The sequence below is a fragment of the Clupea harengus genome, chromosome 26, assembly GCF_900700415.2.
Source record: "Clupea harengus chromosome 26, Ch_v2.0.2, whole genome shotgun sequence".
NCBI lineage: Eukaryota > Metazoa > Chordata > Actinopteri > Clupeiformes > Clupeidae > Clupea > Clupea harengus.
Window position 1 is genome coordinate 7,785,719 of NC_045177.1, and position 19,412 is coordinate 7,805,130.

The following is a 19,412-nucleotide window of genomic DNA, read 5'->3' on the forward strand; positions in this document are numbered from 1 at the left end:
GGCAGGCAGGCAGGCAGGCAGGCAGGCAGGCAGGCAGGCAGGCAGGCAGGCAGGCAGGCAGGCAGGCAGGGAGGGAGGCAGGGAGAATTTATCCGGCGCTGGTTACCTCATTTCTCTTCGTTGGCAAAGAAAACTCTTCCATGTGGATGTTTCTTTGTAGTGGTGGTTCTATTTTATCGATTTTTTTTTTCAGGCTAAGACCTAAGTTTTTTTTAATTTAGCCCTATGTGCTTTCAGATATAACAGTTTACTGTTTTTCCAAAATGTCATCTCATATCTCAGATTGAAACTACTTTTAATGCAAACGATACTAGCTCTTCAGTCAGGACCTAACCTTCGTCCGTTGGTATATTTTCTCTTTTCTGTGCCTACAGATGTGGATTGTCCTCTGAAATGCGTGTGATCCAAACACACTCATAAACAACAGACAACCTCAACAAGTGCGTCCTCCTTCTCTGCTTGAGACGGCTGCTCCACTGATAACTCCTTCAGGGTGCTCCTCACGGGAGCGCCTGCACCTCATAACCCAGGAGTCAAGAGGAGCAACTCCACAGACACTCACTGAAGCGACTCCATCCACTTCGGTCTGATTCTCCCCCCTCGGAGGTCTTTGCCTTGGGTGTCAGCAGCACACAGCCCACTGCACACACTGCACACACTGATTGGTCTTATTGATGTGTGCTCAGAAGCTCACCACCATTTTGGATGTGACCATGAGGACTGGGGCAGGCGGTGCAGACAGAGAGGTTCTCCCCATGTGACCTCCACTCCCGGGAGCCGGAGGGAAACGCCAGGAAGGCCAACAGAGCAATTTAAGACTGAAGCTCAGACAGAGAGAGAGGGCGCTGACCCAGAGCGAGGCTGGTAGTGGAGCTAATCAGCCCATCAGGCGCTCCAGCACAGACAGGAGCCGCAGGTCCCAGGCCAGGATACGCCCTGGTGTGGGGGAGGTCCCAGCCTGAGTGCGAGTGAGTGAGTGGGGCCTCAGAGAGAGGGAGAGGGGTGGCAGTGGCCCCCGGAGGAGCCCCACCATGATGGAGAAGCTGGAGCCCGCTGCTGCTGCCGTCCGCTCCCCCAGCCCCCAGCCCTGCTCCATGCTGCTCTCAGCCCTCTCTCCTCCTCCTGCCCTGCGGGGGACGCATCGCCTGCCCAGTACCCCCAGCAGCAGCAGCAGCAGCAGCAGCAGCAGCAGCAGCAGCAGTGGTGCCGGTAGCCCGCTGGTGACAAATGGAGGAGGGAGCCAGGGGGACACGCAAGACGGGCGCGCCGACACCGAATCCACACCTGAGCCCGTTGCCATGGCAATGGATGCCAAGGAAGAGGAGGAGGAAGAGCAGGTCAGGAAGAAGGAGGGGTGGGGACTCACAGCCCGATGCCACGGAGTCGACGTTGACACCTCCTCCTCCTCCTCCTCCTCCTCCTCCTCCTCCACCACCACCCAGCCTGGTGCCTTTCGTTGCTGAGCCACAAGTGACCACAACCTCCCCTCACACACTGACTCCTTCCACCCCCACCTCCACCTCCACCTCCACCTCCTCACCTTGCCCATCCACTTCTTCCTTGGCGCCAGCCTCTCTCCCCCTACCCCCCAACATCCCCGTCATCAGCCTGGGCCACAGTAAGCCCCCTCTCCCCTCCCTCCGCCTGCCGCCCCCACAGCTGACCACCCTCCACCCCATCCCCACCCTGCCTCACGGACCCCCAGACGGACGCCTCACCCAGCTCACCGCCATGCCCGGGGCCAACGCAGCCGGCAACATGCCCCCGTCGGGACCCATGCTGCCTGGAGGATACCACATCCTCAACAGGTGAGAGAGACACTTAGGCACCGTGGCACCACAATCACTCATATCAGTCTGGGTTCTCATTGACATCCTGGGAACAAGTTGATATGGATTCCCAATAGGAGTTGATTGCTGGGCTGAATCCATTCTAGAACCATATGTATGCATGATTATGGTGAGTCAGGAATGAGTCTAGGTAGGAGGAGGAGAAAAGGTTTCTTTCAGAAAGTCTTGACAGTGTACTGCAAGCGGGCTAAATCACACATACTGGGTTAGGTCTGAAAAAGAATATCTGGGTGTCCAATTAGTGTGCTTTATGGTGCGTAAATTACTGAATGATCTGTACCCAGATTGTGAAACTGAAGCTCTGCACAGCTCAACACATAATGTCTGGATAGATTGTGATGCACCAGAAAGCCTGCTGTCTAGATCCATCTGTGCACTTCATTACTCTCCTAGCCTTCCTAATGTTCTGCCATTATTCAATCCTCATACATATAAATGGCTCCCAGTCTTCACAGTCAGGAGTTGGGATTTCAGAGCACGTAAATGAGACAAATCAAGACGGTATCCTGTTAGGTCAATGCTGATTCAGATCAGACCCGATCAAATCAACTACTGTTCCTAGCCACACCGGGCATTTGGCCAGACAGGGCTCAGTCACACAAACAGTTCTCTACACACTTCATCATGAACATTACAAGTCCAAATACTCATGAATCTACCTTTGCCATCTGCCATGTTAAAATCCACCCACCTGAATCTAGTATTAGCAACACTAAGAGTTGAGGGGAACTGCTAAGGTGGGCCCAAAGCCTTAACCAGAACATCTCACTCGACTAGCCGAGCTAGAATTAGCATCTCCCCCCCACCACCATGCCCCTGAGACTAGACCAGAGACCACAAGCCCACTACCATTGATGACCAAGCAGCTGATTGAGAAACCGCATCACATGACCCCATCGATTACACAAGAGTGTGTCTAACCCCCCTCACCACTTGCTCTAGCTAGCGTACACACAGTCACGTAGCCCCTTCAGGGACATGTAGTGTGTCTTCCCTCTCTCTCTCTCTCTCTCTCTCTCTCTCTCTCTCTCTCTCTGTTTGTCTGGCTGTCTGTCTGCTCTGCTGTCTGTCTGTCTGTCTGTCTGTCTGTCTGCTCTGCTGTCTGTCTGTGTCTCTCTCTGTCTGTCTGTCTGTCTGTCTCTCTCTGTCTGTGTGTCTCTCTGTCTGTCTGTGTCTCTCTCTGTCTGTGTGTCTCTCTGTCTGCTCTGCTGTCTGTCTGCCTGTCTGTCTGTCTGTCTGTCTGTTTGTCTGGCTGTCTGTCTGTCTGTCTGTGTGTCTCTCTGTCTGCTCTGCTGTCTGTCTGTCTGTCTGTCTGCCTGTCTGTCTGCCTGTCTGTCTGTCTGTCTGTCTGTCTGTTTGTCTGGCTGTCTGTCTGCTCTGCTGTCTGTCTGCTCCGGCTGGCAGTGGATCTATTTCCGTCGTGCCTCCCCTCCACTGGGCCGCCGCCGCTAGTGCTAATGAAGGCTGGCTTCCTCACGGCATGACCGCTCAATCAGGGCTCCGGAAATCATCAAATCCCAGATAATTGGGCTTTATGGATTCCCTTTCTCTCAATCATCCTCGTGGATTGAGTCGTCTGTGGCTCGTTACGGTGGCAATTACGGCGCCCGATAGGGGTCTTAAAAACAACAGTGTGCCGCGCAAACGGTATTGCTTTCTATTTCTGCAGGTTTTTCTATAGGTGCGAGAGGAAGGGGGTTGATTTGAGTCCTCACAGGTGGCAGTCAGGTGCCGTATAGACTGACTCTAACTTACTTTGTCTCCTTCTCTTTCTCTCTGCTTGTTTCAGTTCATTCCTGGGTCCGCCTGGCAGTTATGGTATCTTTGGGAATAATCGCATCAAGAGGAGACCATCCTCACATTTTGAAATGGAGCTCCCTGAAAGTATGTAATGTCTGAGTTTGTATGTGTGTGTGTGGGATGTTGGGACAACCAGGGGTTCCCATTGTTTTCCTGTTGAAAGGGCTACATATATGAGGGAGAAAGTCCAAATGTTAGAGCCATTGGGACACTATGTATCACATTACAGACACTTTTGCAAGAGGGGGGTCAACATTTTGGAGCAAGTTAAGAGGTTTCATAAAGCTGCATAGAAATGCTGTATCTTCATATTTGTTCTGATGAGGACAGATATGTACTTTGTGCACAAGCTTGTGGGGTTCGTATCATACAGTCACTCAAACATGGAAAAAACACATTGTGACATATCTTGAGTTTTTTGCATTGCTCTAAAAATGTTGTTCTCTTACTTTATAACAAACCTTTGTGGGTATCTGTGCAGTTTCAAGGTGGTGTAATCGGTCAGAAACTGGCCTGTAATGATGAATCTAGAATGAAAATTTAGCAAATTTAGCATATTTCAAAAAGAAAAAAAACTTAATGGGGGATACATGGTACAGAAATGTCATATCAATTCCCATAAATAACACAATCTGGTGTATAGATCATGTACAATTTTAAGATTATTTTTCAATTTAATTTATTTTAAATTCATGAAATTCTGCACAAAATATTATTTCCGTAGTTAAAATGACCTACTTATTAAAGGCTAGACTCCACATAAATACATTCCGATAGTCACCTTTCACCTAAACATGAACCTTTTTAAATGTTGTGTTAGATGGAGGGAAACTATTTAGTAAAGGTGTAAGAACTTTTATTTCAAATTCACTGTAACAGAACCTTTATAACCAAAATAGTTATAACTCAAAATATAGTGGTGAGCAAATCGGGTGCGTCCTGAATTTGGTACATTGTTATAACTGTCAGTGGGGCTTGTCCTGTGGTGTAGAATATGATGCATCTTTCATAGTCAACAATCTCACACTTACTCCAATGCACTCACAATCTCACACTTACTCCAATGCACTCACAATCTCACATTTACTCAAATGCACTCACAATCTCACACTTACTCAAATGCACTCACAATCTCACATTTACTCAAATGCACTCACAATCTCACACTTACTCAAATGCACTCACAATCTCACACTTACTCCAATGCACTCACAATCTCACATTTACTCAAATGCACTCACAATCTCACACTTACTCAAATGTACTAACAATCTCACACTTACTCAAATGCACTCACAATCTCACACTTACTCCAATGCACTCACAATCTCACATTTACTCAAATGCACTCACAATCTCACACTTACTCCAATGTACTCACAATCTCACATTTACTCAAATGCACTCACAATCTCACACTTACTCAAATGTACTCACAATCTCACACTTACTCAAATGTACTAACAATCTCACACTTACTCAAATGCACTCACAATCTCACACTTACTCACACTCTAAATCACTCACATTCACACACACACACTCACTCACACTCACACTCACTTTCACACACTCACACAGACACTAAACCACTCACTCACACACTCACTCTCACACACTCACACTCTAAATCACTCACTCACACACACATACTCACTCACACTGACACTCAATCTCACACACACTCTAAATCACTCACACTCACACACACACTCACTCACACCCACACTCTAAATCACTCACATTCACACTCACACAGACACTAAATCACTCACTCTCACACACTCATACAGACACTATATCACTCACTCACACACACATACTCACTCACACTCTCACACACTCACACTCACTCTCACACACTCACAAAGACACTAAATCACTCACACTCACACTCTCAGGTATTCATTGCACGCTTTCACCAAACAGTCCAAGACAATGAGCATGTGACCGGCACAAACAATTTTACATGATGTGCCCCAAGTCTCATTAAAATCAAATCAAAATGGTAGGAAGAAAAACAAATGGGCAGTGGGGGTGTAGGCTTTGTGGAGGAGGACACTTGAACACACCCTACCTGGCCCACAGCAGGGCATCTGGAGGTGCAGAGAGTAGAGAGGAGTCGAGAGGAGAGTAAAATGCATATTCTCTAAAAATGAAACATACTGTATTTATGCAGCTGTAAAGGCAGAAATAAATGGGTGACTTGAAGCGTATTCTACATGGTCTTAGGTAGTGTATTCAAGCTCTCAAAATTAGAAAAAAAAAATAATAATATCACTTATTATATTTCTATTTTTACATTATTTATACAGCTGATTGTGTATTTTGTGAGTATTTGTTTTTTTTTACTTTTGAAAATATGCATAACTGGCCATCTTTACAGGCCAGATTAAACCACAAATCCTCATACAAGTTTGTTTTACAGCAGGAAAACAACTTTAGTTGGAATAGATCTAATACTTTTTTAAATGCAAATGTGTTTGTTGTTGTTTTCATTTTTGGGTGCCTGTATCTAACATAAATCCCTGTGAAATGTACCAAACTGACCAGATTATTGTAAACCAAGTACACATCTGTCCCGATTAGCATTTGGAAGTAGCCTTTTTGAACCCCTAAACTTGCTCTATAATTTAGGTGAAGATTCTAAATTCCCCCTGTAACTTGATCAATAAATGAGATGGGGAATTAAAAAAAAACATGCATATATTCATAGAATACAGAACCTCAAGTGCCTTACTCTTAAGAGGCTGTGTTATTTTTAGGGATGCTGTCCAGTAGCTAGTGTGTGTGTTGTGCACCTGTAGCTAGTGTCTTTATTTCATGTGTGTGTGTGTGTGTGTGTGTGTGTGTGTGTGTGTGTGTGTGTGTGTGTGTGTGTGTGTGTGTGTGTGTGTGTGTGTGTGTTGTGTCTTTATTTTATGTGTGTGTGTATGTGTGTGTTGTGCACCTGTAGCGGGGCCTCCACAGAAGCTGGCCCGGCGGGTGTTCACCAACAGCCGGGAGCGATGGCGTCAGCAGAACGTGAACGGCGCCTTCTCGGAGCTGCGCAAGCTCATCCCCACGCACCCGCCCGACAAGAAGCTGAGCAAGAACGAGATCCTGCGCCTGGCCATGAAGTACATCAACTTCCTGGTCAAGCTGCTCAACGACCAGGCCAGCGACAGGCCAATGCGGCAGCCGGGGGAGGTAGAGGAAGAGGAGGAGGAGGAGGATGAAGGTGAGGGCGAGGAGGACGAGGGAGAGGAGGACGTGAAGAACATTCGCCGCCTGCTAAAGCACAACAGCGCGCGGGAGCTCTCGTCCTCCCAGCCACCGCACGCGCCCCTCTCCCAAACGCTGACGCCGCCCACTTTGGCGGTCGCTCCGCACGACAGAGACAACGCGGACGCCGGGATGGCCCTCGGCGCGTCGCCCGGCTCCAGCTGCTGCGGCGGCGGCGACACGGACAGTGAGGAGAGCCTGGGGCCCAGGAGCTCGGGGGTGAAGGGCGGGGGCATGATGGAGAAGGTGAAGGAGCAGATCCGGACGGTGGCCATCTCTAGCCATCAGCGGTGACCCCCGCCGGACCAACGGCCTCGACTGGAGGGATGCAAACTGACACGGCGACACGGACAAAACAGACATGGTGACTGTTGTCGATGTTTTTTTTAGTTGTGTGTGCTCAAGCGTGACACATTTCAAATGAGATAAGATAAACTTTGTCAACTAAAATGATAGTTGACATGGAAGTGAAGTTTTTTTTTTGCGTTCCTTGATTCATGGCAACCAGTTGACAATAATGTTTTTTTGGATTAATCATATGCATTAAATTTATATGTCATATATATTTTTGTCACATTAATGGTGTAATGTTGATCAGTCATCCTATAATTATGCAATGTGGTACAAGGACTGTGAAGAGATCGATTACCCTTATTGCTGTGCTTTCTATTGCTCTTTATTCTTTATGTCAGATGTTTTTATAAGACATGCAGTAGACACAGAACCACAAGATACATACATGGGAATGCACTGGAATGTTTTCTAATTATGGCCTCAAAGGTATAGCATCGTTCTACAGTAAGAAAACAAAAACTAAAAAGCAAACTAAATTCACATTTTTTAGGTGCAGGTTGTAACTATTTGAATGTGTGCTTCAGGTTGAGTAGCTTGTGCAGGCTGGCTGTAAGTAGCATGCTGTAGTAGCTGGCTGTAAGTAGCATGCTGTAGTAGCTGGCTGTAGTAACTGGCTGTAGTAGCAGGCTGTAGTATGCTGTAGTAGCATGCTGTAGTAGCATGCTGTAGTAGCTGGCTGCAGTAGCATGCTGTAGTAGCTGGCTGTAGTAGCAGGCTGTAGTATGCTGTAGTAGCTGGCTGTAGTAGCATGCTGTAGTAACTGGCTGTAGTAGCAGGCTGTAGTAGCATGCTGTAGTAGCAGGCTGTAGTAGCATGCTGTAGTAGCTAGCTGTAGTAACTGGCTGTAGTAGCAGACTTGAAGAGGAGCTGAAGCTGAGAAGCAGTATTGCCTCAGTTCTGCTCAGTGGTCGCCACGGCAGCCGCTCAGCTGAGGCCGTAACCCACAGCTATGTCATGTTGACTTCGCAGCTTTTGCTTTTTTTTTGCGAAAGGCACATTTCTCAGAGCTTCACAACCAAGTGGCAAGAAGCATGTCTCTTTATCTGCCTGCATGTGTTTCATCAAATATATTGACTTCAGTCTTTTTTCACATGGGTGGTGTCGATATTAACTCTAAAGCTATCACTGGCCAGAGTGACAGCACTCTCAACTATCTGAAGAAGTTATTCTCCCCATGCAGACTTTACAAAGAGGCTATTAATGTTTCAAAGGCATCATTAAGTGCTCAAACTGTAACATTTTGAAGTTCTCTCATTCCTCTTTCATGCAACCAATTAGAAAAAAAAGAAACATTCTATTTGGGAAGATATTGTGACATTCAGCATTGTAGACTGTGGAAATAAATAGAATAATCTGAGCAACACTGTTCCCCATTTTGACATCCTCAAACAAACAAACTCTCTCTCTCTCTCTCTCTCTCTCTCTCTCTCTCTCAATCAAGCCGTGAAAATGTTTTCCCTCCAACACAAAAAAGACCAGTAAGTCATCACTAACAGGACACTTTCGCTGCCAAGGCAACCAGTCCCCCATACAACGCCTCTCTGTATTTCTGCACTTACTCAAAACATTTCCTCTTATTCCACTTCAAAAGGGCTGAGTCATGATTAAGTGAAGGTCCCCTAAAATTAGTGTTCTGTGAGGTGTGTGTGTGGATAACCTATTGAAAAGGGGACCTGCTACTATTTTTGGTTGCTTTATTTCAGGCCTTTTCTCTGCAGATCTAGGCAGGGCCCCTTTGTGTCGAGCCGTATTTCAGGCTCGTCGATCAGAAGCACTGAAGACCCCAAGGGATGTCCAGGCCTGGCAGGGGGCGGACACGCCCCTACAGCACAACACGACAGTTTGCGTGAATGTGCCATCAACCTCATTTCCTTGTGTGCATTGTTTTTACATCTAACTTTACTCAGGGAAATCCCCCCCCCCCCCCCCTCGTATCGAGCGGCTCTCGAATACAGTCTGGCGAGTGACTTGTGAAGTGAGATACACAAAGGAGCCAAAAGCGCTTTTGTGATATCAGTTCGACATGAATCCCAAGCCAAGGCCTCCTCGACCCCGGAGAACAACAGTGGAAAAAAAAAAATCGAGAAGAATTTCAAAGAGAAAACGACATCACCACCGCTGGCGTGTGAAAAATGAGCGTCCTGTGCGGCCGGACGCCGCTGATCCATGACCGGCGTGAGAACCGGTGCGGGTGGAAAACAAAAAGAAATGGCCGCCGCGCTCTTTCATGGTTATTTGGGAGAGAGAGAGAGAGAGAGAGAGAGAGGTGTACGCTTTTCCCTTCGTCCCGTACAGCTGTGTGTACGCAAACTGCCCAGGGGTCAAGAGGGAGGTTGCGTGTGTGGGGAGGGAGGTTAGGGTGAGGCTGGGAAGAGGAGGGGGGGGGTGGTTGAGAGGAGGTGGTGGTGGTGGTGGTGGTGGGGCTACAGGGGGTGTTGTTGCGGTGTGGAAAGGGCAAACGGCATTTGTGGGAGCGCTTGGCTTGGCTGTCCCACTGCACTGTATCAGGTGGCCAGGAAATGGCTACAGTTAGTGCTGTCTCATCGGCGGCCAACGAGCTTCCTGAGGGGGATCTGTAGTGGTAACCGCCGCGTGAAAAAGAGGAGGAAAGAAATGACAAAAAAAGGCGAGAGAAAGTTGTGAAAACAGCAATGTGGTAAAGCCAAACTAGGGGATGTGGGTGTTTGTGTGTGTAGGTTAGGGGTTTGAGGTTCTCTCAGGCCTCTCCCCCCCCCCCCCCCCCCACAATAGCTGCCTGCTCCATCCCATCTGACCCCCCCTCACCCCCCCAAAATCTCCCCTCAAACCCTCTGCTCGGAACACAACAGGAAGAGAGTCTTGCATAACTCTGGCTGGCGCTGCCACTCACAGCACAGCACAGCCAGCCAGGGCCTTGATTTGTTCACTCGCGCCTTCACGGTGTCAGTGCCTTCACAGAGACGATCACTAAGATTTATCACTTTCATTATTTACTGCATCCTTTCCATTTGTGAAACCGTCTAATCATTTCACTGACACACACACACACACACACACACACGCACCAGGGCTGCCGCCAAATGACATTATCTCGCTCCGCCGGTTCATTTTCGACAGCCCTGATGCAAAAACATTTTGCAATACGTTTCGGCCCTTTGTGTTTGCGCGCCATTTCTGAGGCTGCTTTCTTTAAGGGGCTCCGTGTTCGGCCATGTTTCATCCTCTCACTGAAATGGCTCTTATCCTCACAACCTTTAGTACAGTGATAGTTGGCCACATGACCTAACCCTATAAACACTCATTTTGGGTTCTTTCCCCCCCCCCTGCTATCCCAGTCTGTCTGATAGAGGAGGCCCAGGGGGTTGGGAGGGTGGTGTGTAGCCCAGAGATAGTGCCAGACGGCCCCCCTCTCGCCCCCCCCCCCCCCCCCCCAGCGGGCCCCTGCGGGTGGGCACCACACCCAAGGCTGGCTGGCACGGCCTCTGGCCACCTGCTGGTGTCATCACACAGACCCTCCCCCCTCCCCCTGACCCCCCCCCCCGGCCCGGGGGTTACGCCATCGGTGTCGACACGGAGCACTTCCTCTGGGGGTGGGTCACATGACACGGCGGCGAGCTGTGTCACTGACCTTGGGTCATGCACACACACACACACACACACACACACACACACACACATTTACACACGCACATCAAGTTAAACAACAAACACAACACCAAACACAAAAGAAACAGACATCCATACCCAAACACACATACCCTAATATATGTGCACTATTTCAGACTGTCACACAGCAAATACTGTAGCTAGACAGTTTTGTCCAACACACATGGAGAAATACACACGCAACACACACACACACACACACACACACACACACACACACACACACACACACACACACACACACACACACACACACACACACACACACACACACACACACACACACACACACTAACAGATACTGTCTTAATAAGCATACTCACAGTAGGCATGATTAGGCACTTGATATACTTGATAAGTTTACTGACACATGATGGCGTTGCTGATTACACCAAATACCTTGTTTCCGTGCCTCTGAGTGGTAATACCTCTTAATAGGCTTGAGTGCCACCTTGTGCAATGGGCAAGAATTTTTCACATTTCATCTCCTTACCCATGGCATCAACTTGTGGAACATTGTCTTAGGAGACATTTCACAAAGTCTTTAACGAAGGATGGCCCTTCATTATCTGCTGTGAGGATGTTGGGAGTTTTACTTGCTTGCAAGTGTTTTTATATTCTGCATACTCTAACCAGAGCATGGTGTGGTTTACTGTTTATAAAAAACAACATAGAGCTGACAGAGTCTTCAACATTACAACACAGAATTTTATCAGGGACCAAGAGATTTAATCTACTTTCCTCTAAATGTACAGGTGCTTTAAGAACAAAGTATATATGTCATCAGTACTTTTAAATTTGCTTCATCAAGATGATAACAGACTGGCAAGGAATGGCAAGATCCAGATGAACACTATATCTAGTATAAACATCAGTCAGTCAGTCAGTCAGTCAGTCAGTCAGTCAGTCAGTCAGTCAGTATACATTATATATGTCATTCAATGTCATTATATTTCAGTCAATTAATCCCCATAAGCAACCGGAGTGCTTAGGACTCTTTCTTCTCGTCCACTTTCTGTCCATCGCTGTCTGTCTGTTTGCTGAGCTTCCGTCTGGCCACTTCAGCGAGAGCAGCGCCTCCGGTGGCCCCCACAGCCCCTCCGAGGAGTCCCCCAAAGAAGGCCCCTAGACTCCCACCCAGCAGGGCCCCACCGGCCAGCAGCCTGGGCACCCTCTTCATCCCGGTCCCCACCTTCTCCCCCACGGAGCGAAGGAACGAAGTGGACTCGGCGGCGGGGGGGGAGAGAGAGAGAGCCGGGACGGAGTCCAGCTTGACACTCTTCTCTGCCTCATCCCTCGTTCTCTCCTCTTCCATCGCCTCGTCCTCCTCTTCCTCTTCCCCGTCAACGTCCTCCTGCAAGGGGACCAGGTGGCCGGGAGGAAACGCGTACTCTCCTCCTCCTCCACCTCCTCCCTCTGTCCTTCCCCGCTCCATCCTCCTCTCTCTCCTGTCCTGCAGGATCTCCTCCTGTCTCTCCCTGACGCGGCTCTCGGCCTCCTGGTAGAGCGGGCAGCTGTAGTGGCCTCCTCCGCTCTCCCTCACCGTCTGCTCCACCTTCTCCAGCAGCTCCTCCACGCTCCTCCTCCCTCTCTCTGCCTCCTCCTCTCCTCCTCTGCCCGCATTCCCGGCTCCCTCCAGGATGTGATAGCGGTCCCCGCACCTCTCCACCGCCCTCAGCAGGTCGGGACGCTTGGAGGCGATGTGCTCCTCCACCTCCGTTGTCCCTCTCCCTCCATCTCCCCCCCCCTCCTCCAGGCAGTCGGAGTGGGTGAAGAGGACCAGCGTGTGGTCGCTCACCGCCCCGGGGCCGAACACCCCCTCCAGGGCCCCGAGAAGGGCCTGCAGTCGGGCCGGGGCTGGGGGCCCGTTCACGGGGACGCAGAGCAGGAAGGCGTGGGGCCCCGGGGACGAGAGGGCCACGCAGGAGGAGAGCTGGGAGCGCACCTCTTCTCGGGAGCGCTCCGAGCAGAACCAGTCAGGGGTGTCCACCACTGCCACCTGGTGGAGGGAGGAGGGAAAAACAGGGTGGTGAGGACAGGAGAGAAAGAGAAGGGGGTGGAGAGGAAGAGGTAGGTGAGGTAAATGGAGAGGGTGTGTGAAAGGGAGATAAGTGGAGAGAGAGATTAGGTGAGGAGGGAGGAAGATAGGAAGACAAGATGAATGGAACGAGAGAGAGAGGAAGAAGAAAACAAGACACAGCAGTTTCAGAGGAAGTGAAAAACAATCCATCCATCCATCCATCCATCTGCCTTAAACATGAAGCTATAATCCTTCACTGCTTTTAGTGGGAAAAACAATACTGTCCAAATACAAATCAGAGGAGAACTATAAAACTCAAAGACATGATTATATCAATAACTGATACAACCGCATGATACTGAGGACACCACCATCAGAAATGACACACACTAAACCCTGGTAGGCATTTGAACCCGTGTTGGTAGATCAGATATGAGATTGTTTGGGTGAGGAGGTTTTGGTTGGGTACTCACGCGTGTGTCGCCCAGGATGGCCCGGCCCTTCTCACACTGCTGGGTGACCGCGGCGTCGGGCCGAGACTCAAACTCCCTCCGGCCTAAAATGACATTCCCTGCGGCGCTCTTGCCCGACCCGGTGCGCCCCAGAAGAATCAGCCTCAGCTCCGGTGCCGAGGTGGAATCTGATCTGGTCAGGATCCGTTGGTAGGCTGAAATAAGGACGACACACCATGCCTCAGGATCCAGTGGGGATCTTTCCATTTAATGTTAAAAGAAAAAACACGAAGTTTCATAGATTATTAGGCTTTTGGTTCACGTATGTGGCGACTTACCGCTTTTGAGGGCTTTCTTGTCAACGGTCTCTGAGATCTGTCTGAGAACGGCTCCCTCTAGAGGAAAAGAAGGAGAATTTCAACCAAATGTCATTAGATGTTGAAGCATGGCACGGGCCTTGTACAGTGGGTTCACTAGTTCCCACATCTACTCAGCTCTTTGAAGTCATATCATCACTTCCACGCCACTTCCAGTGAGGTTCCTGCTGACATCATGAACAATAGTACATAAATCTACCATGTCAGTATGCCTGAATTCTACTGTTTATATCTGTGAATAACTGGAACCCAGGTGTTTTTGTGTTACCAGTTGTGAGGTCATCTGAGAGGCTATCTGGGATCAGCTTTCTAAACTTGGAGATGACCCAAAACATTCCATATTAAAAACGAGTTAAAGCAACGCTCACAGGAACCCCATGGAAAAGCTGAGACTGAATGAGTTAAAGCAACAAAAGTGTCCTGTCATGTTTAGCAGAACAAAGCACATCAGACTGATTTCAGTCAGATAAAGACACACCCAAATCTTTCCAAAGGAATTTCAGGAACGTTTCTTCTGCTTTATCGTTCACTTGCCAATGTTCTCTCCCTATTCTACGATTCTGGAACATTCAGTGCAGTACCTGTAGTTGCTTGGGAACTGCCGTTCCTCTTCAAGTGTTTGTCTTCAGAAACCTGCTGCTGCTGCTCAAGGAATTCCTGTTTCTGTGGCAACATCTGGGAGTGGAGGCCATTGGCCCTTTCCTCTGAAGTGACTCTTTCTATCTTCTCTTGTTTTTCTCTTGCTGCTCTCTCTTTCTCTCTCCTCTCCATCTCTGCTTTCTCTTTTCTCTCCATCTCTGCTCTCTCTTTCTCTCTCCTCTCCATCTCTGCTCTCTCTTTCTCTCTCCTCTCCATCTCTGCTCTCTCTTTCTCTTTTCTCTCCATCTCTACTCTCTCTTTCTCTATCCTCTTCATCTCTGCTCTCGCTTTCTCAGCTCTTTCTTTTTCAAGTCTTTCTTTCTCAATTTGTTCCCGTTCTAATCTCTCTTCCTCTATTCTTTCATTCTCTTTTTGTCTCCTCTCTTCCTCCATCATTTCTTGTTCCAGAGTGTCTCTCTCTGCTCTCTCCCTTTGTAATCTTTCTTTTTCAATTCTTTCTCTTTCTACTCTCTCCTTTTCTCTCCTCTCTATCTCTAACCTCTCCTTCTCTTTGGTTTCCCTCTCCTCTCTCTCTTTGATGATTCTCTCTCTTTCTGCTCTCTCTTTCTCTCTCCTCTCTATCTCTACTCTCTCTTTTCTCTCCATCTCTACTCTCTCTTTCTCTTTCCTCTCCATCTCTGCTTTCTCTTTCTCTCTCCTCTCTATCTCTACTCTCTCTTTCTCTCTCCTCTCCATCTCTGCTCTCTCTTTCTCTTTCCTCTCCATCTCTTCTCTCTCTTTCTCTCTCCTCTCCATCTCTACTGTCTCTTTCCCTATCCTCTTCATCTCTGCTCTATCTTTCTTGAGTCTTTCTTGTTCTTTTTCAAACATTTCTCTCTCCGTTCTTTCTTTCTCTCTCCTCTCAATCTCTACTCTCTCTTTCTCTCTTCTCTCAATCTCTGTTCTATCCTTCTCTCTCCTCTCCATCTCTGTTCTATCCTTCTCTCTCCTCTCAATCTCTGCTCTCTCTTTTCCTCTCTCTATTCTTTCCTTTTCTCCTCTCTCAGTCTCCACTTGCATTTTCTTAAACCTTTCCCCTTCTCTCTCTTTCTCCAGTCTTTCTCTCTCACATCTTCCCTTATCCACTCTCTCTCTCTCCTCTCTCTCTCTCCTCAGTATTTCTCTTTCTGCTCTCTCTTTCCCCAGTCTCTTTCTCTCTGCTCTCTCATTCTCTCTCCTCTCCTCCTCTGCTCCATCCATCTTGGTCTTCTGTAGTAATTCTCTGTATCCAGCTCCCACTCTTTGTTTGATGCGTGGCGGCTCTGTGTCCACCACCACCTCATCTGTCAGCCTCTGGGTCCCAGACAGGGGGACGTCCTTCTCTCTCCTCTCCATCGCTACTCTCTCTTTCTCTCTCCTCTCAATCTCTGCTCTCTCTTTTTCTCTCTCTATTCTCTCCTTTTCTCTTCTCTCTGTTTCCACTTCCATTTTCTTTAACCTTTCCTCTTCTCTCTCTTTCTCCCGTCTTTCTCTCTCACATCTTTCCTTATCCACTCTCTCTCTCTCCTCTCTCTCTTTCTCCAGCATTTCTCTTTCTGCTCTCTCTTTCCCCAGTCGTCTTCTCTCTGCTCTCTCATTTTCTCTCCTATCTTCCTCTGCTCCATCCATCTTGGTCTTCTGTAGTAATTCTCTGTATCCAGCTCCCACTCTTTGTTTGATGCGTGACGGCTCTGTGTCCAAACCACGCGCCGTCTCCACCACCACCTCATCTGTCAGCCTCTGGGTCCCAGACAGGGGGACGTCCTTCTCTCTCCTCTCCATCGCTACTCTCTCTTTCTCTCTCCTCTCCATCTCTACTCTCTCTTTCTCTCTCCTCTCAATCTCTGCTCTCTCTTTTTCTCTCTCTATTCTCTCCTTTTCTCTTCTCTCTGTCTCCACTTGCATTTTCTTTAACCTTTCCTCTTCTCTCTCTTTCTCCCGTCTTTCTCTCTCACATCTTTCCTTATCCACTCTCTCTCTCTCCTCTCTCTCTTTCTCCAGTCGTCTTCTCTCTGCTCTCTCATTTTCTCTCCTATCTTCCTTTGCTCCATCCATCTTGGTCTTCTGTAGTAATTCTCTGTATCCAGCTCCCACTCTTTGTTTGATGCGTGGCGGCTCTGTCTCCACACCACGCGCCGTCTCCACACCAGGCGCCGTCTCCACACCACGCGCCGTATCCACCACCACCTCCTCTGTCAGCCTGGGCCTCTGAGTCCCAGACAGTGGGACACCCTGGATGTAGCAGCCTCCATGCTGCACCATACGCTCCACCTAGCCAGAGGAAAATGGGTAGATCAGTGGAACAACCATGTTAGCACCATAAGAGAGTCAACACTTCCATGTGGAACTCTCAATTTCTCTCAATTTGTTATGGCTATGAGCTTCATAGCAGACTTCAGTTTAAGCATTTCCAACCCCTCTGAGGTGTAAGTCCTACTAGATGAGCTAGGTATTAGCATTGACATGCCAGACGTGCTATCATGTGCTCACCTTCTCTAGCAGCTGTATGACCTGCTCTCCGTTCTCGGGCTGCCGGTTGTTAATGACGTGATAACGACCCCCGCAGAGCCCTATCACCTCCCTGAGGCCCTGGTCCTCCTTGGCCAGGTATTCCTCCTCCGAGCGTCCCAGCAGGTAGTCCCCGCAGGTGAGCACGACCAGAGCATGCTGCAGTGCCCCGCGCCCGAACACCTCCTCGATCTGCTGAGGCACACGCCGCTCTATCTCCGTAAACTGGTTCACGGGTATCAGTAATAGGAAGGCGTGAGGTCCCGGGGCGGCCAGAGATAATGCCTGTTTGGTCTCCTTTTGGACGCTCGACTCCAGGTGATCCCCAGACCAGTACCAGCGCGGGGTCTCCACCAGCACGAGCCGGCGGGAGTGGGAGGGGCCCCGGCGAAGGTGGCAGGTGCGGCTGGAGGGGGAGGAGGCCAGCGCGGAGCTCTTCTGGCCCAGAAGGGTGTCTGCTGTCAGGGTCTTGCCGCAGTCGATGGTGCCCAACAGGATCAGCCTGAGTTCCGCAGAGCCCGGGAGAGCTCCTTTCCACTCCTCACCCATATCTACTGGGAGAAAACAGATAGAGGGACATATGGATTAATGGACAGACTGAATGGTAATCAGTCGTTGAGAGTTGCATTGCAGACATCCACCAGTCTCAAAAAGTACTGAAAAGTGAGATGGTTTGTTTATATGCTTAACAATAATAGGTTAATATCTTCAAATGAAAATGTGACGAGGCAACATTCTCTCGAAGGCACATCTATAATCCCCCAAACTATTTGAAGATCAGTGAGGCACCTTGACACAAATTGCTCAGGTATTCTTATACGATACGAAATGGTAAATGTTGAATTACTTGGTCTGTCTGTAATTACAGGACAATATGGACCAAAGGGGTGTGAACAGCAGATCCTCGGTTGAGTGAACTGGCCCTCCTTTCAAAAGGAAGAACAGTCAATATGTACCACTCATCGTGCCCATGACAACTGCAAACAGCTCACCCATATAAGCTTACAAATAACACTGAAAAATGTCAGTCCACATAGAGTGTCATTGTTCTTGCGAGGTTCAGTCTAAATATGTGAAGAGGGGACACAGTGTGCATCATACCAAAAGGTCTCAACAGAATCAAATGTATTTGAGTTTATCTGTCTATCAGGGCGTGAGAAACTTCAATTACTTGTGCATGTTCCAGCTCGTCTATGTGTCGCTTCCATTTGCTTTCTCACACTCCTTCAGGTCAGTGACCTTGCTAGTCTAGTTTAGCTGCATTCTACAGTGTGTGGCACACACAGTCATGCATGTGTGTGTGTGTGTGTGTGTGTGTGTGTGTGTGTGTGTGTGTGTATGAGGGAGCACCATTCACCAAAAATGCACTCACCTGAACCCTCAAGTTATCAGTAAGATGTCTCATATATAAGGGATTTATCCAGTCAGGATAACAGACTAATGTGTAAAAAACATGATGCACTTTGAATATTGTAATTAATATTACCCAACATCCAGAGAGATATAATGGATTTGTTTAAAAAATCATTTCTGCTTCCTCCAGGAAGTTGAGATGAGATTAAATAAGCAGTGCAGGTTTTCTTGAGTAACCCGTCAGCACAGACGCTTCACTTGGAACAACTGTTGACACAGATACTCCTAATTGATCTCTTTAAACCCGTTTAAAACAGCCATCTCTCACCACATAGTTTGTCTCGCACGTCTCCTAACGAACTAGGGCTTATACCACATACTCACTGAAGAATTTGAACCCTTATTTACAACTCATAAAAACCCTACTTCCCCTTAACAAGTGAACAAACTTTAGGATAAACCACAGCAGCATCAAACAGCATCCACTGAAACAGGTCATTGGTCTGTGGCAGGCCCATCCAGCCTCCTCTTACCTGTGCCTGTTGAAACGGTCTCTGCTCAGGCCCGCACTGTAGTCCTCGGAGTGATCTTGTCTGACCTGATTGGTTAACGTGATGAATCCTCCGCAGTCTCGTCTCGTAGCACAGCTGTCTACTGCTGAACCTCAGGCTTTCTCTTCAGACTGAATGAGCATTCTCACATGTCAGAGACCCAACAGGTTCAATCTCCACCCTCTTACTTTCACTTGCACACACACACACACACACCCACTTAAAGGAGGCCCTGCCTTTTGTGTTCAGAGGTGGGAGGACATTCCGCACCAGGGTGGAGGGAGAACAAGCATCACACCTTAGTCACCGCATCCCAAAATGTGTCCACACCCGTGACCAACTCACCTGTCAGGCAGCCGGTGGTGCGCAGAAACATCACGCTACTCACCGGCCAGACATCTGCCATCCCTATTCAGCGCTACACGTGTGAAACCCCAGAGGGGTTGAGAGATGTGTATCTGTACAACACACGTAGTGTGCTAGTATCACATGTTTACTGCTTGTTAGGCTTGTAATGGTAACTATGGCAACTTTGATCTGGTGGCTTTGTGATTTTACAGCCCCTTAGGGACATTCCATGTGAAATAAAGCGGGGTGGGGACCTCAACGTTTTTGATGAG

General features: G+C 48.6%; 2 protein-coding genes across 2 annotated transcripts; one reads left to right on the plus strand and one right to left on the minus strand.

Moving 5' to 3' along the window:
• The first annotated feature begins 974 nt into the window (after positions 1-974).
• LOC105910150 (T-cell acute lymphocytic leukemia protein 1 homolog) lies at positions 975-7,477 on the plus strand. The gene is made up of 3 exons (XM_031564030.1): positions 975-1,808; positions 3,640-3,734; positions 6,607-7,477. The coding sequence occupies exons 1-3, from the start codon at positions 1,228-1,230 to the stop codon at positions 7,206-7,208; spliced, it is 1,278 nt and encodes a 425-aa protein (XP_031419890.1). The 5' UTR covers positions 975-1,227; the 3' UTR covers positions 7,209-7,477.
• Positions 7,478-11,197: 3,720 nt separating this feature from the next.
• Positions 11,198-14,451, minus strand: LOC105910149 (GTPase IMAP family member 4-like). Its single transcript, XM_031563954.2, has 4 exons — positions 14,344-14,451; positions 13,724-13,780; positions 13,407-13,600; positions 11,198-12,912 (listed from the first exon to the last, which is right to left on the minus strand). Exons 1-4 carry the CDS (start codon positions 14,435-14,437, stop codon positions 11,902-11,904), a joined length of 1,356 nt encoding a protein of 451 aa, XP_031419814.1. The 5' UTR covers positions 14,438-14,451; the 3' UTR covers positions 11,198-11,901.
• Positions 14,452-19,412: the final 4,961 nt, after the last annotated feature.

Coding starts and splice junctions, on each gene's coding strand:
- LOC105910150 (XM_031564030.1), top strand. CDS start 1,228: ATGGAGGAGGGAGCCAGGGGGACACGCAAGACGGGCGCGCCGACACCG. Junction 1,809..3,639: donor GGATACCACATCCTCAACAG/GTGAGAGAGACA, acceptor TGCTTGTTTCAG/TTCATTCCTGGGTCCGCCTG. Junction 3,735..6,606: donor TGAAATGGAGCTCCCTGAAA/GTATGTAATGTC, acceptor GTGCACCTGTAG/CGGGGCCTCCACAGAAGCTG.
- LOC105910149 (XM_031563954.2), bottom strand. CDS start 14,437: ATGTTGCCACAGAAACAGGAATTCCTTGAGCAGCAGCAGCAGGTTTCT. Junction 13,781..14,343: donor CAGTTCCCAAGCAACTACAG/GTACTGCACTGA, acceptor CTTTTCCTCTAG/AGGGAGCCGTTCTCAGACAG. Junction 12,913..13,406: donor CCATCCTGGGCGACACACGC/GTGAGTACCCAA, acceptor TCCCTCCACCAG/GTGGCAGTGGTGGACACCCC.